Source organism: Poecilia formosa, unplaced genomic scaffold (assembly GCF_000485575.1).
Source record: "Poecilia formosa unplaced genomic scaffold, Poecilia_formosa-5.1.2 Scaffold820, whole genome shotgun sequence".
In the NCBI taxonomy this organism is placed as follows: Eukaryota; Metazoa; Chordata; class Actinopteri; order Cyprinodontiformes; family Poeciliidae; genus Poecilia; species Poecilia formosa.
The window spans coordinates 30,294-55,153 of NW_006800759.1; the positions used below are offsets into that span (position 1 = coordinate 30,294).

The window sequence follows — 24,860 nt, forward strand, 5'->3', positions numbered from 1 at the left end:
ATTTCTGCAAAGCAGCTTGACCTGAAAATGACAACCAGCTCTCCGGTGGGTCAGGTTTGGGGGATCTGGCTGGCTGGTTGGGGTTTGTCTTACAGGAAGGGGCGTGACAGGAGGTTCTCCAGAGCTGGGGTGGTTGCGGGATCGATTCCCACCGCAAGGAAAATACCAGTCAGCATGTTGTGCTCTTTCAAATCGCTAAAATCACAACACATACGTACAATAAAAAGATTTACAAATGCATGTCTGCCTGTGGGGACTACTGCTGTTCAGAATGTTGTTTAACAATTTAATGAGATATTTGATTTTAAAAATGGAATATACTAAACGACGTGTGTCGGTTTGGATGCAGCATGTGCGTCACCTACAGGCCCCGGCGCTGTGTGTGGCGTTCTGCTTCCTCTGGTGCTTCTGTGTCAGCAGTGGAGAGGAGGACAACATGGCGGCCGTAGACACACAGCGTCCGCAGACCAATAAATAACTGCATTCTGAGCGCACACACCTCCAGGCTGCACGGTGGGCAGGCCTGTAAAACACAAACATAAGTTCTTCTCACAGACGCTCACAATGTGCTCCAGAAGATATGAAGACTTTTAAGCAGAGGAGGGCACACATCTGCTAATCTGCTGGCGCTTGTGCTAATTTTTCACTTAGCACTTTTGCTAACATAAAAAAAGGTTTTGTGCACTTACCTTAGCTTTTGTTTTTTTTTTTTTACTTTAAAGCATAAATTTACTTGTTCAACATGAAATTAAAGTTAGCAACTTAGCACTAGCTTCCACTAAATATCTGGTTGATGTATCATTTTAGCATTAGCAGAATGTTTATGATTAGTGGCTTAAAGTTAGCACAACTAACTCTTTAGTTAGCGGTGTTTACTACTGCATTTACGTAAAGAAGTTGAACAACATGAACAACTAGAGGGTGATAAATAAGATACAAATGGATAAATATCATCAGAAAATGTCACCAACATGCCGATAACTTGCAAAGGGAAGTCTTTAAAATTACAATAAATTAAAAGATAAGGATTGAACAATTGTTGTTTAGCAAACAAAAAGTATTTTATCTATCTGAACGGACATAAACAGTAAAGTTTTAGTCCAATTTAAACAGTAAAGTTTTAGTCCAATTCAATGTCAGACAGTTTTTACAGTGCATGTAAACATTTGGTGTAAAATTTCAAAGAGACCAAAACAACCAAAATTGTATCATCATCATCATTTATTGTCCTAAATAAAGTAAATGAGTCAAACCTTCATGGTGGTGTCAATGTAGGGGTCTTCAACCCTGGCTGCTGCTGCGGCACAACGCACCGTAAACGACTGCAGCGCATTCCTGCAAATCAAAACAACCATAAAATAATGGTGAAATCAGTAAAATGTTCATATTTCATGTTGAAAATTCAGCACACCTGGTTATGACGTGCAACAGGTGATCTGTGAGCACCGCCTGCAGCACCTTCTCTGGATACTGATAGGTGGAGAGGGCCTCAACTCCACCCCTCAGACTGTAGAGGTATCCCGCATTGGGAAGAGAGAAGAAGCAGAACATGCAGGCCGGTTCGTCCACAGACGCCGACTGCTTACCTGGAGACAGAGGAATTATTTCAAAACTAATCTGTTTTCAAAAGCCTCTGTGACAAATCCTGTGTGGCCCTTTTTTTTTTTTTGTTTAATCAATTTTTAAAATAGGTGTTTAAAAATTTTGATTCTGTGACAACGCTGAGATTTCCCACACTCCTTGAAGGCAGCGTAAAGGCGGTGAATTCTAAGCTAGCGCTACGAGTCTGCAGTAGTTGTGACTTCGGGTGACAGATGGGAGCTGAATCATTTAGGATTTAAATCCGTTTCCATGGTAACAGCTTTCCTCATCAGGTCTTCACATCAGTGCAATTTGTGCTGTTGCTGCAACAGACATAATAAGAAATAAGCAAACATTTGATGTGAGAGTTTGCACAGAAGGTTTTGGTGTCACTAAGGGGAAAAGCTAACCGGTTCTGATCAGGTTCATGGACTTTGGGTATGGAGAAATTTTCCAACCAGCAGGAAAAAAAAAACAATTTAAAAAACTGAACAAAAGTGAGAAAAATGAAAAAGAAACAGAGAATCCTCTGAGAGTTTAAATTAATAATAATAATATTAGTTAATGTGCGTCAGACCAGCTGTGTTAACCTTCACCCCCAGAAAATACAATGGAAAAACGGCACGCAGGCTTTCCACTGCGGGTTAAAGGGTTAACCTTTGAGTGAGTTTTAATTAAGTGGCTCATATTCAAAGGTATTAATGTTTGAGTATTAATTAGGTGTGCACCGATTGAAGTTTTCTGGCTGATCGCAGATTACCGATCTTTAAAACGCCTGACCTGCTGATTCCGATTCTTTTTTTTAAAAATGTCGCCAAACCAGCAAGAAAGACGCCGAGTTGGCAACAAATCTGGAACAAACTTACGGAAAATTGTAAAACAGCCGAAACCCTGAGTTCCTTTAAATTTAGATTAAAAACTAAAAGTGCTGAAATGTGCCGTACAAATAAATTTAGATTTGATCTGAAAAGTGTGACGACTATTAACTGCAACCATGTAGACATGACCTGGTGGGCGGGGCGATCAGTCAAACATGTCCGACAGGAGAGCAGAAGAGGACAGAGGTTGACTTTTTGACCTGAGCTGAGGTAGATAATATCACAGGTTAAAATCGGTGCATCCCTAATTTGAATGTTTATCTTAAATGCCTGGTTAAGCTGAGCAGGAAGAAGTGAAGTGAGGCCGTCATGGCGCTGGTACTTACTGGTGAACACGGGGTGGAGCTGCAGCGAGTGGAGCTGAGTCTCCTCCACACTGCAGCCTTGGAAGAACTCTGGAGTAAAACGCCTGCAGAAGAAAAACGTCCAGGTCGCCATCCTGAAACATCATCACAATGCAATGACAACAGAAAAGCACCTGAACAGAAGGTAGGAGAGCGTGTAGCGCCTGCGGTCCTCCAGCCCGGTCTGCTCCACGCTGACCGGGACGTCGCAGGCTCCGGCTCGGTCCCCCAGCAGCTCCTGGTGCTTCGGAACCAGCAGGAAGTCGCTCTGCTCTTCTGGATAATCTTCTAAACACACAAACACAGAATCCACCAGGCTGGACGAAACGGCTGAAAAACGTTACCACCAAATGAGCATTTCAAATCGATAACTATCGATTAGTTTGTCTTAAATATCTGCCAAACTGGCGACATGACGGTTCCTCTTATTCTACATTTAGACTCCAGCAGAGCATGTAGAAATGAAACGCTGTTGATGCGAGTCGTGTTTTTACCACTTTTAAAGGAATCTGATGGCTCCTCTACGCCTGTGGCCTCGGCTGTTGCCTCCAGTTTCAGAACCAGAACTTCAAGCTCGGCCTGGACTGCCACATAACCTCCACACAGCGCCACCTGAAGGGGAAAACGGGCACAACGCTTTAATATTTTCAATGTCTGCAACGATAAAGCAAAACAAACTGAGTCAAAAGAGTTTTATTTTCAACAAATAGACAGGCAGGTAAGTATTTAGATGCTAATTTTGTGCATTTTAAATGAATAGTTTAAAATAAATCAGAGCATTTAATTATAAAAACAAACTTGATGAGTTTTAGTCTCATGAAATTTAGCAGGTAGGATTCATCATAAACACGTCTGAGACTCACTGATAATTTAAAGGTTTATTAAAAAGGCTGACTAATCTGTGAAGGTTTAAATTAAAACATTTATAATTTTGTCTCTGGAGAAACTTGTAATAAAAACACTGGTAAAACACTTAATTTTACTTTTACTATAAGACATTTCTTATGTTTATTAAAGCATGATAAACATATTATAAATTATAATTTTTAAAGCTTTTTGGGTTCATATAATGCAGACAAATAAAATTAAATACAAATGTTAGGACCTTAAAGTTCCTAAATGCTAATCCATTATTAGACTAAAATAAAAAGAAAAAAGAAACAAATCCTCCATTTTCCCAAAAAACATTTTTATTTTACCATTATTAATCTCAGATTAAAAATGTGGTTCCTTTTGTTTATGTAGAATGTATGTAAATATTTTATGCAGTACCAAACAGAAATAAAATAATTATCCATTTACTGAAAGATGTAACATGTAGAATATATATTAAAATACATATAAAAACTGAGTAAAACAACAACCCAGTTATTAAAACTGGAAAATGAAGTTTATATTAGAAAATATAAATCATAAAAAAGTTTAAAGTACCTGCTTAGGAGTAAGTTTGGAGAGATGCAGGATGACCGAACGTTCAAAGTCCAAGACAGAAAGGTCCTGAGTTTGACTAGAAGTTCGACCTGCAAAGATAAAATACAAAAATTAATAAATAAAAAAATCAGCAGCAAACAGACAAAATGGAAAAGTTTTTATTTGTTTAAAATCATTTATATTAATTCCCTCACAATGTCTTAAAACTCAAACATGTTTGTTAATCGTTTAATTTCTCTTAAACTCTCATGAAGTCAGACATGCTCTGCAGTGTGTTCAGGTTTTAAAATGTGTAAAACAAAACGTTAAATTACCTGGAGTCTGGCTGCAGCTCTGCTCCGAGTTGGACCAGGAGCCCTGGAGGTTCTGCTGGTTCTGCTGGGATTAGCAGACTCAATATGTAAAATTATTCCACAATAAAGTTATTCAGCAAATCTGTTTGAGCCAAGCAACAAGTTAAACAGGAATCCTGAAAGACAAAAATCATCTGACAAACATTCGACTCAAATGAAGGAAGTATGGAGACGTGTCCAAATGAGACCCGGGGGCCATTTGTGGCCCTTAAAACTGTTTTATGGCACAAATTTGACCCTCCAGTCGGCACTTTGTAATTTTTTAGCACAAGAATTTAAATTACAAATTTAATTCTAACCTTTCTTTAATGCAAAGTGAGGCACAAAGTATTTTATTTCAATTGTCAAGTTTTCTTTGGATTTTAAGTTCTTGGTAAGAAGGCTGAAAAACATTCAGTCAATTTTTACTCAAAAACAACAAAACAGAGCACATCAACTCTTCTTTAAACTCGGTTAATAGCACAACTGCTTTTTGAAGAAAGTTCTTATTTTGTCGCTGGAAATAGATTAAAAGATATTCTACACCAAATAAACTGAAAAAAAAAATTACCGAAAAAGTTTGAAAAACTGTCCACCTTTTATTAAGAGAAAGAATTATTAAAATATTTGTTTTATTAAAATATTGTACCCTTAATTTATTGCTGAGCAGCAGAAAAGGATTAGGTGAAAAAAGAATTCAGATCTTAAAGTCAAAATTTAGAGAAAAGTTCAAATTCAGAGATTAAAGTCACAATTCAGAGAAAAAAAAGGTATTTTGGAAAAGAAAGAGTATTCTGAGATTAAATTCAGAATTCTGAAAAAAGTACGATTTTCTCAATGTTTCTTTGGCTCTAATCCTTTTCTGTACTGAGCCAATTAAATAAAATAATAATAATAATAATAATTTTGCGTTTTAAGTTGTAGAAACAGTAAGGAGTATTTTCCACTTTGGGATTCTGGCCCATGTTGCAAAACATTTGGACACCACTGACATAACCACACCATCCAACCGTGGTCAGGATTGTTACCAGGTTCTGCTGGGTGTGTCTCCTCAAAGCGAAAAGAACCAGCGTGTTCTCGCAGCCCACCAGGAGGTCTCCAGTCACCGCGCAGCATGCCAAGGAGACGGGATGCTCCGACAGCGGGATCTCAATGATCTCCATCTGCACTCCGCCCCAGACAGACGCGCCGCGAAGCAAGTGGCCCAGCAAACGCACCCCAACACGGGACTTCTCCTCCGCCTGAACAGAAAGCAAGAACCGTCTCACCAAAACAGGCTGAGCATCGTAAAGGTGCACCTGAATGCACCACAACAAGCACTTGAATGCACCACATGGCATTAAACAGCATATGTATCTACTTATTTAAAAAGGTGCAATGCATGTGCTTTTGTAGAATATAGTTTTAATATGATAATACATTTAATTTACCACTCAAAAAAAAGGAGTTCTGAATTTATAACAAAGTTTTAAAATAGCAAACAGTAAGGTGTATTTTTAATAACTGATCATTCCCCAGTCCAGTTTAGACCAAAAAGGTAATATTGAGAAAATTATGTTTCAATATTAAATATTTAAGGGGAAAATAAGCAGCATACCTGGTGCCGCCAGTTTGTGTAAACTCTCAGATAGGTGGCGCTGTTTTTTTCCTCTATGGTTACCAAGTAGTCTCCTGAAAGAGGCAATCAGAGGCATTATGGTTGATAACTGTCATTTGGCATTTTCCAACCAACTGCTTTGCAAAAACACTGGGGGAGAAAAAGGAAAGATGGCTGCCTAAAGAAGGACTGGAGGGGTTCTACCATGTCTTCAAAAAGTATTTATACACCTTCATCATCTCCATGTGTCCTGACTTTAACCCCTCAAACTTAAATACATTAAAACTTGCTGTTCTCTAAAGGGGAGTGCATAATTTTCTGGGGAACGACTAGGGAGAAGAACAAGTGTTCGTACCGATGGAGCTGTGCTGGATCCTCCTCACTGTGCCCATGCTAGCAAAGCGGCATATGAGAGGGCAGCCCTCCGTTTCCAAATTGTACACCTCCACCTGGGTCCAGTTAAAACACAGATATTAATATATTTTCCAAATACTTGCAGTCAGATAAAGGATCACTCTCAAGAGCAGCTAAATAACTAGCTAGCAATGTCGCGCTAGCTAGTTAGCTAGCTAGCATCGTGGCGCTAGCTAGCTAAGTAACCTTTATTAATCCCGCCAATGGGGGAAATTTGTGTATCAGAACTACGACAGTATACTAGGGTGGAGTAAAGTTCAGCCAAACAGCAAAATATTTTCAGAATAATCTCAAAAATATTCTAGAAAAAACAAGAACATTTATGAGCTCCAAAAATAAAAAAGATTCGCAGGAAAAACTCAAAGTTTGACTTTTCAAACTCATAAATTTTAAAGTTTAATCTAAAATTTAGATTAATCTAAAAATTGCAGAGTTGTTTTGCTGGAAATGTACTCCTCCATTTTTTTTCTGTCTACAATGGCCCAAATATGTTGTCATACACAACAGCAAAGAACAAAATCTCAAATTACAATAAACAGCTCACTAAAAAACATAAAATATAAAAATAACTAAAGCCTATACACCACGTATGAAAACAATTTTTTAAAAAGAAGCTGTGATATCATAAAGTAATGTATAAGGAATAACTGTGTTTGAATGAATATATCTAAATGAACAGAATGTTTTGCCTTTTTTTCCCCCAACACATTGTCGCAAATAAAAAGGGATAAAAATGAGGAATACTTTAAGCAGACCTTGCATCCTCCTGTTGTCACAACAAACAGCGCTCCACCTCCACAGCACACGAGTCCAGGTTCCTGTTCCACCTGAGCAAAACATGTTGAAGAACTGTTCTTTGTTTGTTTTTTTTTATTTAATCTGGCTCAGCATCAGTCCATTTACCTGTACAATCTGCTGTGAGGCGAAAGGATGGCAGTTGTAGACATGCACCATGTTTGCTCCTAGTTTGAAGATGTAAATTTAAATACAAACTGCAGTTCTTTCCACTCTGGTTGGTTAAATTACTCTTCTGCAGACTTCATCCATTAGAATACTGCTGGAAAATAACAATCAATGAGATTTTTTTTAGTCAGAACTGAAAATCTCGTTATAGTTACTGGTCAGGTTCAGAACTGGAACAGACATATTGAACTCAGAACTGAAATATTTTCAGACACTAAACGCATCAGCAAACAGCATTCACTCTGTTTTGAGCTCAAAAAAGAAAATCAGACACAGTTTAGACTGTTTTGCTGCACACATTATTTTTTGTTGGACGTAAAACTACTACCTCAATGGAAGACCCTGCAGCACAGTTTAATTTCTCTTTTGGTTATAAAGAAATATTAAAATCGCAGGGAATGTGGGGGATCAATAGTAATTTACATAAAATGGCAAAGTTCTAAAATAATAAACAGAATTAATGTTCACTAAACAGAAATTGTACATAAAGAAATATCTTTATAATGCATAATAATACATTACAATTGTACACCTCCACCTGGTCTAAGGTTTCATAACTGGACTTAATTTAGATGTAAAAATAACCAAAAACGGACTAAAATGACAGTCTGGTAGAGTTTTCTACATGGAACAAAACTGAACAACTCTGAAATTGTCTGCATTTACGATTTTGAAGAGGAAAATGCAATGCAAAAATAGGAAGAAAACTCTAATTTCCCAAGTTATAAAATCATAACCTGTGATCTGAGCTAATGCCAGCTTATATTACTATAAAAAAATTAAATCCTCAATACCATTTACATCATTACAGAATACATTTAGTCCAAACTTTTCATCATCATTATTATTGCCAATATCGAAATTAAAAGAAACATGAAGAGATTCTCGGAGTTAAAACTAAAATCTACTTCACCTTAATGGCTGTAAAAGCTGAATGTTGAAACAAAGCAGCGGTTGTCCTGCAGGATGTTTTCTTCCCTTACTAATCAATATCACATGCTGAGGTCTTGTGAGCGGCAACTCTGGTTCTTTAAAATAAATCCAAACAATTAGTTACGTCACCACTTTAGTCCCATTCCGGTTTTAAATCATCTTTTATATACAATAAAAGTCATATTAGCTAACTAAAGTACTTACATTATTGTTACTGCCGACGCTTTTTCTCTCTTCCTCATTGAGCGACTGCTGCAGTTTATTGATTTCATGCGAAACAGGAAGAGAGCGGTCCATAACAACTAAGAGCCCGCCCTCTCTTGATTCTGATTGGCTCTTCAGGCTGATAGTTTCCTTTGATTGGTTACTCAACGAGTATTATTGAAAAGGTGATCGGTCTCGAAAGTTTTTTAACTACTTAACGACCAAAGTAAGCTTTGTGTTATTGTTTTTATTGGTCGTTTATTAAAAATGTAATTTGTGTATTTAGAATGTCTTCGTCTTACAGTTTTTTTTGTAAACAATCTTCAGCTTGCTTTGCTTTTCGCATTTGCTGTTATTGTTCCGATGCAAACTGTATATTGTCACTAGAAGTAGCCCATTTCCCCCCTGTTCTAATGCTCAATAATTGAATAACCTACTGTAAGAATTCACTTAAAAACGTTGAAAAACATTTGATTTGTTTTTGGCTAATTTGGTTATTTTCTAATTATGTGATCACTCTGTAATGTTTTTACTTTAGTCTTTAAAATTGTTTTGTCTGATTACATCATTTAAAATATATATTATACTGACTCAACAGTTATTCACCTGTACCTCGCCATTTTTACTTAATACTCCCCAACTTTTACCTGAGTACAGGCAGGTTGGATCTTTTTTAAATGTTTGTTTGTTTTATTTTATACAAATCATGTTGAAGTCCGTACAAGTCTTCTGTCAGACTTACTGATTTTTTTTTTTAAACAAATAAAACGAACAGGTGACAATGACTTAATAAGAGAAATAAAACCAGTAATTTGGGGCATTGTTCTAACTTTAAGTACCACAAGGGGGCAGCAGTTGAGAAAAAAAGGGCTTAATGACACATGCATTCTGCCAAATGTGGATTTGTGTGCAAATGGAAATGAACCAGTGACGTGCGGTCAGGGGACGCAGGTGAGACAGAACCTCATCATGGAAAAATAATATATAATAATAAAATCATTTATAAAGATATTTTCACCCTGTGGTTTGTACTACCTATTTTTCATGTAATTTAACCAAATCTGATGATTTTTTTCTTCAAAATCGCTGAATTTTCGCATTTTCCCATTCAAATGCCCAGAAGCGAAGCCGGTGAGGCAGCAGTGAGCTGAGCCTCACCTGGGATTGCGCAACCTCTCGCTACTGCACCTGTTGCCATTCTATGGGAGCAGACTCGAGGTGAGGCAGGCAGTTCTCGTGCCTCATCGCTGGGGGCGCTCATGATCCCAGACATTGTGACTCCACAACTGCAGAGTAAGAGACAGTAACAGCGAGCTAGCCATACAGTAGCTGCGCTGATACAGAGAGCGAGAAAGACGTGGTTTTGAGTTGTACTTTAAGGGTTTCTCCCTTTGCTGTTAAGCACAGCACGAAATTAATAATATCTACATGTCTAAGTTTGATTGCGATAACGGAATTATTTTGTTATCGCGCGGCTAAGCATCACATGTTAAAGAATAGTCTTTTTGCCCTCCAGTATTGTACGCATGCGCGAAATTTCCTTACGTAAACAATAGCATTCAGGGGGTCTAGATTTGCAAATCCGATTATAATTAAGTCGGTGCCTCACCAGCTATGAACCTCACCGCACGTCAGTGAAATGACCATGTTTTACCTTTTAACGTAAATTACTTGCATGGCTCAATTATTTGATTGCAAGAGCTTTATTTTGTAGCTTTTCTGGGGAAGAAAATTTATTTGATCAATGTAGATACACTGTACATTCGGAGTGAAATTTTAATTATTTTTGATTTAAAGCCAAGAAACTAATTTATTGTGGATTGTATCTCTGCAGGAAAAATAGCAATGCATTTGTAAACCATAATTTAATTAAGTCCCTTAATGTTAAAAGATTCACTGTCAGGATGGAACATCTTACTCTGCATTTTTTTTAACAATATAGCTTGATTTTATGCTTTTCTTAGATTTAAAAGCACATAAAACTACACTTTGTTGCTATTGTTGCAAACAAGCACAATTAACAAAAGTTTACGATTGGAATAATTTGCTTTAATTTCCATACCAAACTGGCTATGTATGAATTTATGAGTCTCCTCAGCGCCTCCTGCTGGACTTGAACCACCAATAGATTAGATTTACATGAGGCAGGTTTTCATGAGAGTAATTGTTGCAAGCCTGGCCGTTTCCTCCTTGTGCATCTCCGCTTGAACAAAAGCCTTCGTTTACAGCACAGTTCGGGCTTTCTCCCCTTGATTTGGATTCTCTCCGGTAGACTTTCTACCGGGCCAATCAGCGAACAGGAAGAGAACTCGTAAACGATTACGTTAGTTTTCTGCGCAATTTTAGAATTGCAGTCTGCCTGTAGTTTTACTAATGGTAGCGGGGACATGAACGAAGCTATTCAGTCACGCTTCCAAATACTGAATCAACATTAACAGCCGCCTGGTTCGGATCGGCTCTTCTCTCTTCACAGTGCAGGATGGTTGTTTATAGCGCAGGCAACTTCCGGTAAAGTTTTCGTTGTGTCGCACTACATACGTCACGAACAAACTTATCGATTGGGTGTAAAATTTAAAACTTCAACACAGTCCACGCCTCCAGGTAATCATTTCTCAGTAGTCAAGCCCAGACGAAGGAAAAGGCTAGGACAAGAGGCTAACTTTTACCAGGCTATTTTTATTGTACAAACTGCCTTTTAGTTTCTAATTAAACACTTAGCTTAATGCTACATATTTAGTTCTGAGCTAAATATTTGGCTAATGTGCAAATTCACTGAGCTAAATATTTAGATCAGTGAAATATTTAACTTAGCTCAAATAGTTAGCTTTAGTTAACTAAATATGTAGTTTGATAGCTAAATATTTAATGTAGAGCTTACTAATTAAATATTTAGCTAGCTAACGAGCTAACTATTTAGTTAAATAATTTTATAACTAAATATTTAGCTTGAAACTGTGACTGAATCACGTGATAAATGCATAAATTTTAAAAAGGAAGCCTTTTTACCCGGCTAAAAATAACCCAAATAATTGTTGTTAATTTTTGACTGTGACTTTACAAACGGCCCCCATACTCGCCCCTCCCCTCCGGCATCATAAGGTAACCCCAGCCAAACGCTCTGCAAGCAGCTTCTTTTATTGGTCTGCGCAGGCATGCAGGCAGGTTTGATGTGGGGAAACGTTTATCTCCGTGCATGAGGGCAGAAACTCCCTCCTGACTGTGACAGGACGGTTCGGGTTTTGCTTCTCCCTGCAGGCTTCATCTGGGTGTCGACAGTAACTCATCCTGGTAGTCCGCTGACTGAACTTTGCAGTTGCAGCGGAGGATCCAAACCAGCAGCGCTGTAGCTCCTGCAGTCAAACCTGCAGGTCTGCAAACCGCCATCAGCCGCTGGGCGAAGCTCAGAAGGTAAGACACACTTTAATTCTGCATATGCATGTAATTTTAACAAAAACAAATTAAAATTGCACAACATTTAAAAAATAAAATCGCCTAACATTTACTGTATTTACTTCGTGGGGTTTTAAACTGGCATCTGAAGCTGTTTATTTTTAAGGAGGCATTTTTAGTCTAAAGCAATGTGACTTTGACTTACTGTACTGTCAATTTCCTGAAAAATGATTAGCAATTAAAATATAAATAAAATTAAAATATAAATAAATGTTTCACTTAATCTAATTTGATTTCGACCATGTTTATTCAGTAAACATTAAGTTATGCACCAATCAATACTAATAATGTAAAGTTTCTCTGAGGTTTGAGAGGCGATAGAAATGAAAGATTATCCCCATTATTTTTAATTCTGTGTTTGCAACTCTCTCTAAAGTACAAGATATTTATGAAACACTAAACTAAACATGTTGTTTAAATAGCATTAAAAGAGTGTGAGGTTTTGCTTTTGTTGCATTTAATGACTGGAGGGAAACAGATTTTTTTTGTATTTGACATCCAAGTCATTGATCAAAACCGATCAATAGGGAAAAACAATCTGATTCCCATCTTTGCCTAATTGGCTGTGCATCTTTAGCATCTAATCAATGCTGCTGTAGTTGTTTGCCAAGTTTCAGTGTTTATGTTACTCCTATGTTTCTCTCACTACATAAGCTTCTGGATGATTTAATTAGTCAGTCTAAGCTTAGATTGTTTTCATTAATGCAGAAAAAATAAATTGCTCTGTCATCATCCAGATTACTGAGAAAAATGGCAGCAGCAGCAGATTTCTACTCTTGTATAAATAATGATTTTGAAGAAAAAGAACAGGAGATTTAAAGGAATAAGTTTGCAGTCGATTTCAAACATGTAAATAATAAATCTGTGAAAATAAACTTCCAAGGAAACATTAAGTTAATGTGAGATCAGAGCAGAAAAGAAACAACGCTTTGAGGCAAAACTTCAAGCCAAGTGGAAATTACTGATGCTGCACGGTGAAAGTTGGCTGGCATGTCACAGAACTGAGATGTTTGCTGCTTTGTGGCATTTTAGCTGCAAGTCCAGCCATGCTTTCTGTGCACCTGTGTGTCAGCGCAAGAGCCTGAGCTGAGAGCCTGACACCGAGATGGGCACAGATAGCTCCCAGAAGCAGTGATTTTCATCAACTGCCTCTGGCAACGTCTGCAAATGCGTGCAGACACGAAAGCTACAAAGTTGCATGTTATCCGTCTGTAAAATGCTGTGAGCATGAGCAGGAGGACAAAATGACTTAAAAAGAAGCAAAGGAAACATGCAGCTGGTGTAATTTCAGAAATGCAAAGAAAGAAAAGAAAGAACTGGGAAAAGAAAGACGAGAATTGTGGTGGTAAAAGCAGAAAAGGAGGTGAAAGGGTTTAATCAGTCCCAACTTACCTGCCTTTGTCTTTGTGTACGTTTTTTACACGACTAATTCCTACAGGTAAAATTAACTCAGATATTTACAGTCACTGTTTAAAAACAGAAGCGTTTTCTGTCACTGTTTAGATGCCGCTCAGCAAAGAAGATGATGTTACTCTAAAACCAACACAAAAAGCAAGAATACAGTTTTAAAAGCAGGAACTAAAACCTTTTTTTTCAGGCATATTCTGCAGTTTGATGAAGCTGAAGTTGAAATATTTGGCCTTAATGCCATTGCTGGTATACCAAGCATCTCCTGTCTGAATGCTGTCTTAGATTGTGATGGCCTCTGACCTGAACCCTCAGAGCCACATAAAGACAGTTACAAAGTCGGCCTTCTACCACCTGATGAATATTTACAGGATTAGAGGACTAATGTCTCAGCAACATCTAGAGAAACTCATTCAGTGTGTTTATCTTTAGTTGCATTTATTACTGCAGCATCGTCTTCACAGGTCTGACTAACAAATCAATCAGAAAATTGATCCAGAACGCTGCTGCTGGATTTCTGACTAAAACCAGGAAGATGGAGCGGATCACCCAGTTCTAAAGTCCTTCCAGAGAATAAACTTAAAAATTTTCTGTTGGTTTATAAATCATTGAACGGCTTGGCACCACAACACGTTATAGATCTGCTGCTGTTGTCATAGCAACCTTCCAGACCTCTCAGGTCTTCTGGTTCTGCTCTGCATCCAGAATCAAACATGGAGAAGCAGCTTTCAGCTTCTATGCACCACAAATCTGGAACAAACTTCCAGAAAACTGAAAAACAGCCAAAAACACTGAGTTCCTTTAAGTCTAGACTAAAACCCCAGCAGATAGAGCTGCTTTTGAAACATAATAAATGAAAACCAACATTTTGATATGCAATGACATTACATTCGAAAATGTAATGTTTCAACTGTTGATTTTTGTATTTTTATGATTTAAAGCACTTTGTACTGCCTTATTGCTGAAATTTGAAATATAAATACAATTAACTGATTGATGGAATATCATCAAAATGGCCAAAATAGCATCTTCATTACTGAAGTTAAAATGTATTTACCAAGAAATACACCTCTGCATAGACCAGACTTGCTTTATTTAAGCTTACCAGCTGATTTTCAGCTCAAAGTTTCCAGCATCATAACAGGAGCTGGAGGAATCTGGATGGTGGTGATGCTGATGTTATTTTTGCAGCCTAATTTAATTGGCTGGATTCTTTGTCAGTCTAATGTGATTGTTGAAATGGATACCCTTGGACTCCAGAGGACGGCCAACGCTGGCATTGGAGAGTGGCTGAGTAACAGGGGAGATTGTCCTCTGATGCTGCATTAGCTGCTCTGCTCTCCCAGTTTGTTCTCTGCCATAGTTACTTTGGTATGTGGCGAGTATTTGTCAAACAGCCAGGCCTGTTTAGATCATAAAACGCGTGAGTCTATTTATACTCCAGGGTAAAATGGATGCTCTAGAGACATGTGGTCATGGGAAACAGCTGAGGTCAAACAACAGGAAGAGGAGAGGAAGACAAACTCCCGAGGGACAGAGTCCAGCTCGTTCTTTAATAATGAGCATATTTAAAATTTAAAAAACAAGAAGTTTTGAGTGTTTTTCTCCCAAATCAATCAATATAATTCTCCCAACATGCCCCCCCCTCTGTTATCTTCCAACCTTTTCCAACCAGCCATGTGTAACCCCTTAAAATTTTACAAGATAAACCACTGATGGTCGGGGAGAAGCTTCCACGCTTCAAAACGACGCACATCTGTTCAGTCGTCTTCACTGCTCAGCCATAACTCCCATCATCTGGCTGAAAGATGCACTGCAAAGTCTTGATGTTTGTAGTAAAAGACGAGCAAGGAGGCAGAGTGGTTTCACTGGCATGCGTACCTCTCGCTTCTTTCCAGTTGTTAAACTTCTCAGACTTGTTGGCTCATCTTTAATCACATAGACGCAGTTTGACGTTAATCTACTTCCTAATTTCCTTTTAAAGAAGTGAAAGTATTAGTGGGTGGTAAATAAAAAGCTCTATACTGTTTACCAGATTTTACCAGCTAGCTTAGATGTGTTTATGCTAAAGCTCACCAATCTGATTGATGCTCAACCCCAATTTCTTTCTGTTGTTGCTAAAATCAGATTATTATTGTTTTCTGGATTGTCGTTCATGCTACTAGTTTCCTTCTGTGTGAACGGCTTACGAAAAGACAATGTGATTTTGTTTCTCATTCATTGACACGTTTCTACCTCAAACTACTGAAATTTTATGTTGGGGCAGGACGATGTGGCTGAAAAATGTATCACAATATAAGAGTTTTCCTATCAGTCAATATCAACAACTATTGATTAGTTTTTTTGCTCGAAATATCTGAGATACTGCCCAACTGGGGATGCGACCTTTTCTGCTTTACCCTCATTTTCATCTCAAGCTGTTGTACTCATTTCCTCCATTCATACAGTTTTTATTTTTATTTTTAGAAGCACAGAGGCAAAACCTTAAACTCCTGCTGCGCAAGTTACTCAGCAGGTTGTTGCTAGGTAACCGAAGAGTGAGTGAGTTGCTAGGTAACTGAAGAGTGAGTGAGTTGCTAGGTAACCAAAGAGTGAGAGAGTGAGTTGATGTGACTTGCCTTCCTTTGTTAGCTATCAGAGATTGAGAGACCAAAGTCTGTCCTCTGCCTACATCCCCCAGAATGCTGTGCGGTTCTGTATTGATCACATCTGTTGATAAATTTATTGTCATTGATTTATTGTCCAGCCCTAGTTTAGATGTTAAAAGTAATAAAAAAAACTCAACCTCCAGACGACCTGCCTAAGGAAAGTTCAACAGAAGCTAATGACTTAGTTTTCCAGATGGTCAAATCTCTCGATTTTACATTTTCGCCAATTGAAATGGTTTTACTAAAGACAGTTATGCATCTAAACTCTTAATAGAGGTAGTGGTTTACAATCCTGTGAAAAATTGTGTGAAAGTTTGTGACTTTTATCAACAAATAACATACTGTTGGAGGAAAAAAGAGCAAGAATTGAGTTTTGTTTTTACTGGTCAAAGCCAGTCAGAAAAACTGGAAAATTTTGTTATCTGCAAATTGTTTGGTTCATTTTTTCAGGGTGTTTCATCTTCAAGTAGTTAAATCAATACTCCAAAAGATTGTAATAAAATATTTAAACAGCCACATTCTTGCTCAATTAGCTTCTTCTTTAAGCTTTTATTTTTGTCCATTTTATCACATAATATTAAAGTTTCGATGCTTATGAGTTGGTTACAAGAAAGTCAAAGCATTAAATTATTAAACCTTAAATGGGATGTTATGTAAAAAAATATTCTGCAACAAGGTCAAAGTGTTTATGTTTGAGATTAATAGCTTGCAGAAAGCAGCAGTTTGCTAGATGTTATTAGTTCTACATTAAAGTGTTGTGCTGTAATGTTAAGAGCGTTAATAGATGATGGATTGACTGGAGGGAGAAAGATTACGGGATCTTCCTGCAACATCAGCATGAAGTGCATCTCTGAGATTATAATGAAATGGCAAATGAAGCCAAACGCTTTGTATGCATGAGTGTGCAGTGTCGTATTTGTCAACTTCTGCTTACAAAGTAACATGCACTTTAGGATGAAAACAGCATAATATGATGTTTTTTTAATGGAGCATTCATTTTGTCCCAACTTGTATAGCTGTGGTGATAACTGCTGCTTTGCGTTTTCTTAAAGTAAACTGACTCTTTTTAGATTTACTTTATGTCATAATGTCATTCCTTCATCAAAAACATACCTGGAATGTTGCCTTGATGTTTGAGAAATCCTTTAATCTCCATGGCAACCATTCAGCTGTCCAAAACGCCTGGGTGGACCAAGCTCCGCCTTCGAGGTGCAGCTCCTCCTTGGAGGTGCATTTTCTCTGAAGGAGCTTCCAAGGTGTTAAATTACAAAGTCAATTTGTTTTTAAATCATTTATATATATATATAGTTTTGTTTTTAAAAACTGAAGTTAGCATAGTTGCTTGATTGTCCTATAAAATGGCAGTATATTCATAGAAAATACGTAACACTGCTCCTTTGATTTGCAGCTGTGCTTAGTGAATTGTTGAAGTGGTTTCACTTCAGGGCCTCCGTAGAAAACAGCTCCTTATCTACACTTTTAGAAAATGCTCAATTTGTTTTGAAAAACATGAAACATAAAGCTGGTAGTACTGGTTGTCTCAGTGTGAATGACAGACTGGAATGACCTCCACTCTTCATTAAGGTAAAGTACTGGTAGACTGACAGGAGTCCATCCTCCATTTGACCTCCTTTTCTCAAATAGACATGGTGGCCCACGGCGGATCAGATCCGAATGATCCACATGATGGATGGTAGTGAAAGAATCCTCGAGAGCCGCGGCTCTGATAACCTTTAGTGACATCACATTTGCTCCCATGACATCTCTTACTGAGATTGGATGGGGTGAGGAGGTGGCTTACCGCACATGCTCAGTCTCTGAGAAAGCTTCCTCTGTTGTGTTTTCACTGATGGCGCGTCTTTCCCCACACACTGAATAAAAACACACACAGGCATAAAGCAAGGAGGCTGTAAACCTTCAGCGGCCATGTGTGCCCTGCCACCCACGTCACGCTCATCCCGACGGGAACAGGAATCGGTCCGTTTCATTCCCAGAGTTTGGTAGAAACTACTTACATTTACTCAATTACAGATATTTGAGTAACATTTTTGAAAAACAAAAATCCTTTTGTGAGTATTTTTACTATTATGAAGTATTTTTATTAGAGTAAAATTTCTGGATTTTCTTCCCACTGAATGAAAAACAAACATTATTTAATCAAAAATTCACCAGACAGACACAAACCTGATGTTTTTATTAAAGATTCGTAAGTTTTTTATTGAAAGAAACTGATTTGGAAACATTTTCTTTTGCCTGATTTTGTTACTGTTGTTACTTATATAAATTAGCTTGTATATTTAAATATTAATTGATAATTGATCAGTTACTGAGTACTTGAGTAGAGTTTTTTTTACTGTTTTACTCGAGTAATTTCTTTCTCCTAAGAAATTTTGACTTTTTACTTGAGTAAACACATGTTGAAGCAGTTTCCACCTCTGTTGTTTCTACATGTTTAATTATTTCTTGGTGACTAATTTCCAGCCAACATGATATGGAAGAAAAAAACGTTTGGTTGTTTAGTAAATTGACAAGTTGCATCAGCTAGTAAACTCTCTAAATGGATCATTAAAGTTGCAGTATGTAGCTTTTATAATAAGATATATTTATTTTTACAGATGTCATGACAGCATGGTATGAGACAGATAATCTGTGGAACCAATCAACCACTTCTTGCAGTGCTAATAGAAACAGTCAGAGTTAGAAGGCGGGTCTTAGCGCTGTCAATCACCACTCCACGTGGCGTCTCTGCTCATCCCGCTTAGCCACACCCCTCACTGTCTCTTGGCTCCGCCCACATAGTTGAAATTTTTCTAAATCTTTGGGGGCGGGGCTTTGCTTTCACATGGGTGTTAGTTGCAGTTTAAATTACTGTTTTGCTGTGAAGTTTTATCTAAAAGGTAAAAAGAAATGGACATGAGTCTTGTTCTTCATCAGCAGAATGAGCTCAGTAAACCAGATTTTATTAATCAACAGCTTGCCAACTTCTCTTCCAGACAAAATGCTTTATCATAATGCACAAATCAATATCTGGTCAAGAAAACGGGAGCAGTTTAATTCTTAAAATGTTTGCTGTAAAATCACTGATGTAAAGCGTTTGTCAACATTTGTTTTATGTTTGTTTTTATTGTTTGTGGTTTTTGGTTTAATGGATGTTTTTGATCAGGACCTATCTGAGGCGTGTTTAGACCTCCAGTATTTCTTCTAAATGCATAAATCGGTTTTCTGTGTGATCCTTCAGGCAGGAAGAGCTGAAGGTATTAATGTGAAATGCATATTCCTTTTAAGAGATTTAAATATTTTAAGGATGTTGCCTGATTAGTCTGGTGAATGTTTTGTCACAGCTACCCTCCTGTCACAAAATTGTTACAGATCAGTTACCAGTAAACGGCCAAGCTTATCATCCTGCTCATGTTGTATTCATGCTAATTTCCATCATTAGTTTTGATCTCCTGCTGCTGCCAGTCACATTAAGAAGAGGAGCAATGAAGACACAAGAGTTTCATCCATCCATCCATCCATTTTCTGAACACCCTTGTCCCTCAGTGGGGTCGGGAGGGGTGCTGGTCACAAGAGTTTCAATTGAGTGGAAATGTGCAGATTGTGGGCACACTTCTACTAATGCGCTAACACCAAGCTAATTTTTCACTTGGTGCTTTAACTTTTTTGCTAACTTTAAAAATGTTTAACACACTTTATTTCTCCTAAATTAAATTTTCCATATAAATTCTGAAGCACTAATTTACTGAAAACTTTCAGTTGAATTTGACTGTTAAGGTTTCTTTGGGCAGTTTGATGTTTTCATGCTCTTATTTTGAAGTGGGTGGAAATGGTTTTAGGCAGCAGTAAACAATCTGCTGATGTCCTGCATGGTTTCTCATCAAGGCTCGACTGGTCAGTCAGGCAAAATAAGCTACAGTTGGCAATTATCAACCACCATGTCACTGATTCGACCGTGTTGAGAACAATATAAAACAGGCATTGTAGCTAATGTCGTAATTACTGCTCAGCATAACTAACCTTTTAGCTAGTGGTGCTAATTTGAAGTAGGCTAACGGCAGTGGAAGCAACTCGCTGGAAAAGTTGTCAGGTTTTTTTTTTTTTTTCAGCAAAATCAGTTGAAAACCAGTTGGACCAAAATAATAAAACCAGTAAAAGGTTTTCATTACCTGTGAAACTTCCAAACAGCTGGAAGTGTTGAAACTACATTAAATCAGGAATTACATCTTACATTGATGTCGTCTGTTTTCTGTCTATTCCTGTTGAAAATCTGTGTTTTGTTTTGTTGGTTTTTTTCTCCTAAGAAATGTTGTGAATGTAAAGTATTCATGTCAGGGTGTGTTGTCTGAAACCTTAAAGTGATTTGATGAATTCCATTGCATTAGCTGTGAAAGGCCACTTGGCAGGAGGGATGAGAGGCAGAGATAAGTTGGTTTAATTCCCGTGGCTCAGACTGAATGCAGCAGCTGCTTCAAACATGTTATCAGACGTTTAGAGAGAGTTAAGATCTATGCTTTATTTTTGTGTGAAATGAATGGATTTTCTCTTTTGATGTTTTTCAGGTGTAAAGTTTTCATGCCTCTGATTGCGTTCCTGTGTGGTCGTATGCATCGCCATGAAGCACCAGTCTATTTCCCGCTGGCTGAGCCAACTTGGACTGCCGCAGTACTGCATGCTGTTGGAACAGGAGTATGATGGTGTAGAGGTAATTCTACCACAGGTTTCATACTTAAAAATTACATTTCCAAAAGCTGATGAAGCTGATCTGCGTCCTGTAGTTGCAAAGAAACAGTTTAATTTGTTGCTGTCATCATTTTCACAGTTATTTTAGGATGAAAATAGTTTTTGTTTTTCAATCTACAGGGCCTGGCTTGAACTATTTCACATTTTGTCTCTTTAGAACAACAAACTTTAATTTTGGGGGGGATTTTATGTGAACAACTAACAAAAATCTGCACTATTAAGTAATCTTCAATATTTCTGGAAACATTGATTCCAAATTTTAATTCTAATTTTGAACTTTGCTGCTTGGGAAAATCATTTTTACCTTTCATTCTGAAACTAAACATGATGCAACATTTGCATAACCCTGACAGATTTATTTACAAGCCAAAGCATCATTCAGGAGGAACTATGGTATTCAGATAAAAGGCACTTTGTTGTCCGTCGGAGTCTTAAGACATGAAGTATTTCTAAAGACGTGAAGTTGAACTGAGGATTTTAAAACAATCCTGTCCATTGAGGTGTTGCAGTAACTGCAGGAAGAAAACTTCTCTGCTCTAAGAATGGCAGTGTGAAGAGAGGTGGTTTTTAAGAGTGTTTCCCACAGCAGTTTAATAAAGCAGCCCAATAAAAGTGGATCAGGGGCCTATTACGCTGAACGGCCCCTAATGGAGCAGAGGCCGTGTTTACATCCAGACATTTACCAGCTTCTTTCTGAAGCTGCTGTTTGCTGAGGGATGAGCCAGTGTCAGACATTAGTTATTCCATTCCCGCTGCTAAAGCTTTCCTTAAACATAGAAAGTAATTATAGAATGGAAAACTGGTGGTTTAAAGAGACAAAAATGAACTTTCAGGTTTATTCTAGTCCCAAATGGTAAATGATATTAAAACAAACTTTAGATGAAACTTAAATATCTTCAAATTCAAGGGAAAAAAATGTGTGTAATTATTTCAATATGATGGTTAAATTTCACTGTGTTTTCTGTAATTTTGTTGAAGTGAAAAAACAATTATACTCTACAAAAATGCAAAATCTCATCAAGTATTTTTGGTCTAGTTTCCAGACTTATTTAAAGTCTTACTGCACTTTAAATAAGAAAAACTAACTTACAAGTAACTTTTCAGCAAGATGTAGGAGCTTGTTTTAAGTAAATAATTACTTAATATTGATGAAAAGTAAACTCTGCCAATGGAACAAGACAGTTTTCATATATTTTAGTGAAATAATCTGCCAGTGCCTAGAATTTGGTTGCTAGGTGACGGACTGAGGTTGCTAGGTAACGGCACAACGGCCGGTCACTTATGAACAAGTGAACTAAAATGCCAGTGTAATTATTACTTATTCATTAACGTTAAGGAAGTATTTACTTAAGAAAAGCTCCAATATCATATGAAAAGTTACTTGTTGTTTAGCTTTGTCTTATTTCAAATACATATTTGAAATAAGACATATTATTTCAAATATATCTAATTTAATATATTTAATATATCTTGTATATCTTATTTCAGATATATTTGAAATAAGACATTATTTCAAATATATCTAATTTAATAATATATTTAATATATCTTATTTCAGATATATTTGAAATAAGATATTTGCACTAGAAACTTGACCAAAAATATGTATTTGCAGTTGCGATGGTCTTCAGACTCTCAACCGCAGTCTGTTTTTTTAACCATTGCTTGTTATAATGAGCTCAGTGCAGCGTTGCTAAACTCCCTCTGCATATTGTAACAACAATATCCGACTCAGTGGCTCCAGGATAATCAGTCTCCTTGTGAAAACAACAGTTTCTGTTTCCATAGCAACTCGACCAGCGTACAGTACAACCGACAACCTCCAACATGCACAATGTGCCAAAGGACTTCACTGTTTTTATTCTTCATAGCTCCAAACTGTTAACTTTATTAATGCATCAGAGATAAAATAATGAACGCTGGACAATCTGATCTATTATTCCAAAAATTGTTTTGCCAAAAAAGCCTCCATTTTGAGCTTTTTTTTCCAAAATCTCTTTACTTCCTCTCTTACTTCAGATGATCTGTTGTTCTTTGCTGCAATGCTAAAAGCAAACCTTGTATTAATTACCCTGCTAGCTTGGAAACTTTGTTTTTGCTTGTTGTAGTTTTTTATTTTTCATTTTAATCTCCGTTCTTGGATTAAAATGGATACTGAAAATCCTAATTAGGCCATTCCGATTACTTTCCTCCTGATAAGACAGTCAAACACTTTTTGGATAACTCAAGTCTTTAATCAGGTTTAAGAACAGTGATCATCTAAATTGTTCGTCTTGTAGATTAGTGGTTTAGGTTCATCATATTTTCTTTAGTTTTAGCTAATCAGTAGAGAGAAGATAAGAACTGAACATCAGGTTTCTTTCCTCTGTAATCTCATTTTTCATGATTATAGTCCAGATGTGGGTAGAGTGTCCAAAAATTGTACTCAAGTAAAAGTAAAAAGTTTCCGTCCAAGAAATGATTCAAGAAAGTGTAAAAAGTATTTCATAATTTTCAGTTACTCATTACTTGAGTGAACTTTTTACCAATTATTTAATATTTAAAAATTACATCAGATGAACCAAAATATAAAGTTATGTGGAAATTTTGGTATTTTAAGGACAAAAATGAAAATAATTCATATAATTCACATAAGAAACAGAAAATACAAAAATTGGGCAAAATATTTTTTTTCCAAATCAGTTTCTTTCAATAAAAAACCTTAAACTTTAACAGAAATTGCAGGTTTGTGTCTATATGGTGAATTTTTGGTTAAAATATGATGTTTATTTTTCATTCAGTGGGTAGAAAATCCAGAAATTTTACTCAAGTAAGAATAGAGATACTTTATAATAAAATTAGACAAATAAAAATAGAAATATAGCATAAAAATACTCCTAACAGTACATTTTCAAAAAAGTTACTCAAGTAAATGTAACTTGTTTCTACACAACTCTGGATATGTCTTAAAAATGTTGTCGAAACTTGGAATAAATTAGATATTCTGATTGAATTATTGAAGTAACTGGTATATGATTAATTATTATTCATAATTTTAAAACATGCAGCTAAAAGCATGTTTTTGATGAAGTGGCTCCAGAAGCATTCCTGCCTCGCTGCCCGTCGTTTCATTTTCTTCATTGTTGTATCGACCCGAATGTTTACCCAAGCCAAACCAACATCGTTGGACTCCTGTATCAACTCTCCAAAGTGCTTATTTTGCTGCTCAGCGCTGTGCGACCTGGAAGAGAAAGACAAAAAGACAACATGTCAACTTGCTGCTGTGTGCGACAGGAGATGAGAAAGATGGTGGGAGGGAGAGATTTGGGGATAGATGTGCCAGCTTTCTGTTTCTGTAGAGAATGTTTTTTAGCCAGCATGTTATTACTGACCTGTCTGGGCACGTTAGCTGCAATGATCAGCTGGAGCGCTGCATTTTTAGACTACTAATGTGATCACGTATTGTACTGCTTCTGTATTGGGTACAGAAAAATGTATTTTGGTTGCAGAGACTTGGTGTTTTTGTTTGGCGTTTTGCTGTGTGAACAAGAATTTTGTACATTTTTATTCTTCCATGTGGGTCTCAATGCTTCTAAAAATGTCTAAGTTGATGTTTAAAAACATTAATGTATGACTGGTGTCTGGAAAAACCTCCCAGTTGTTAAGTGATATTACTGCACTGTTACCTAGCAACCCCAGCCAAACCTGACGCCGTTACCTAGCAACCCAATCAGAGCTCCAGCATGTGTGGTCAGCTGTATGTTCTGTACAATGGCTGCTGGGAAAGACGAGAGTTTTGTTGTCTCTTCCAGAAACCACTTGCTGCTATCCATACAATAATTATCGATATCGACTGATATGAAATATTTATATTTTGATAAGTTTTCAGCCTTATTGTCCAATCCTATTGCTGCATTCCTGTTGGTTGTACAGAAGGCTCCACTTCTGCTTTTCATTTT

At 37.0% G+C, this 24,860-nt stretch overlaps 2 protein-coding genes across 2 annotated transcripts in view; one reads left to right on the plus strand and one right to left on the minus strand.

Moving 5' to 3' along the window:
* Window positions 1–8,779, minus strand: part of hps3 (HPS3 biogenesis of lysosomal organelles complex 2 subunit 1) — a 23,599-nt gene extending 14,820 nt beyond the window's left edge. Inside the window, exons 1-17 of the mRNA XM_016666855.1 lie at window positions 8,678–8,779; window positions 8,454–8,568; window positions 7,481–7,634; window positions 7,333–7,404; window positions 6,519–6,612; window positions 6,164–6,237; window positions 5,595–5,807; window positions 4,549–4,612; window positions 4,235–4,323; window positions 3,298–3,415; window positions 2,938–3,091; window positions 2,786–2,868; window positions 1,412–1,586; window positions 1,254–1,335; window positions 366–523; window positions 94–195; window positions 9–21 (exon numbers count right to left, since the gene is read on the minus strand). Of these exons, the coding sequence (XP_016522341.1) occupies window positions 9–21; window positions 94–195; window positions 366–523; window positions 1,254–1,335; window positions 1,412–1,586; window positions 2,786–2,868; window positions 2,938–3,091; window positions 3,298–3,415; window positions 4,235–4,323; window positions 4,549–4,612; window positions 5,595–5,807; window positions 6,164–6,237; window positions 6,519–6,612; window positions 7,333–7,404; window positions 7,481–7,531 (1,542 nt within the window). The 5' untranslated portion in view covers window positions 7,532–7,634; window positions 8,454–8,568; window positions 8,678–8,779. The remainder of the gene's footprint in view (window positions 1–8; window positions 22–93; window positions 196–365; window positions 524–1,253; window positions 1,336–1,411; window positions 1,587–2,785; window positions 2,869–2,937; window positions 3,092–3,297; window positions 3,416–4,234; window positions 4,324–4,548; window positions 4,613–5,594; window positions 5,808–6,163; window positions 6,238–6,518; window positions 6,613–7,332; window positions 7,405–7,480; window positions 7,635–8,453; window positions 8,569–8,677) is intronic.
* Window positions 8,780–11,776: 2,997 nt separating this feature from the next.
* Window positions 11,777–24,860, plus strand: part of LOC103131720 (uncharacterized) — a 44,760-nt gene continuing 31,676 nt past the window's right edge. Inside the window, exons 1-2 of the mRNA XM_007543419.2 lie at window positions 11,777–12,085; window positions 20,742–20,884. Coding sequence (XP_007543481.2) covers window positions 20,795–20,884 — 90 coding nt within the window. The 5' untranslated portion in view covers window positions 11,777–12,085; window positions 20,742–20,794. The remainder of the gene's footprint in view (window positions 12,086–20,741; window positions 20,885–24,860) is intronic.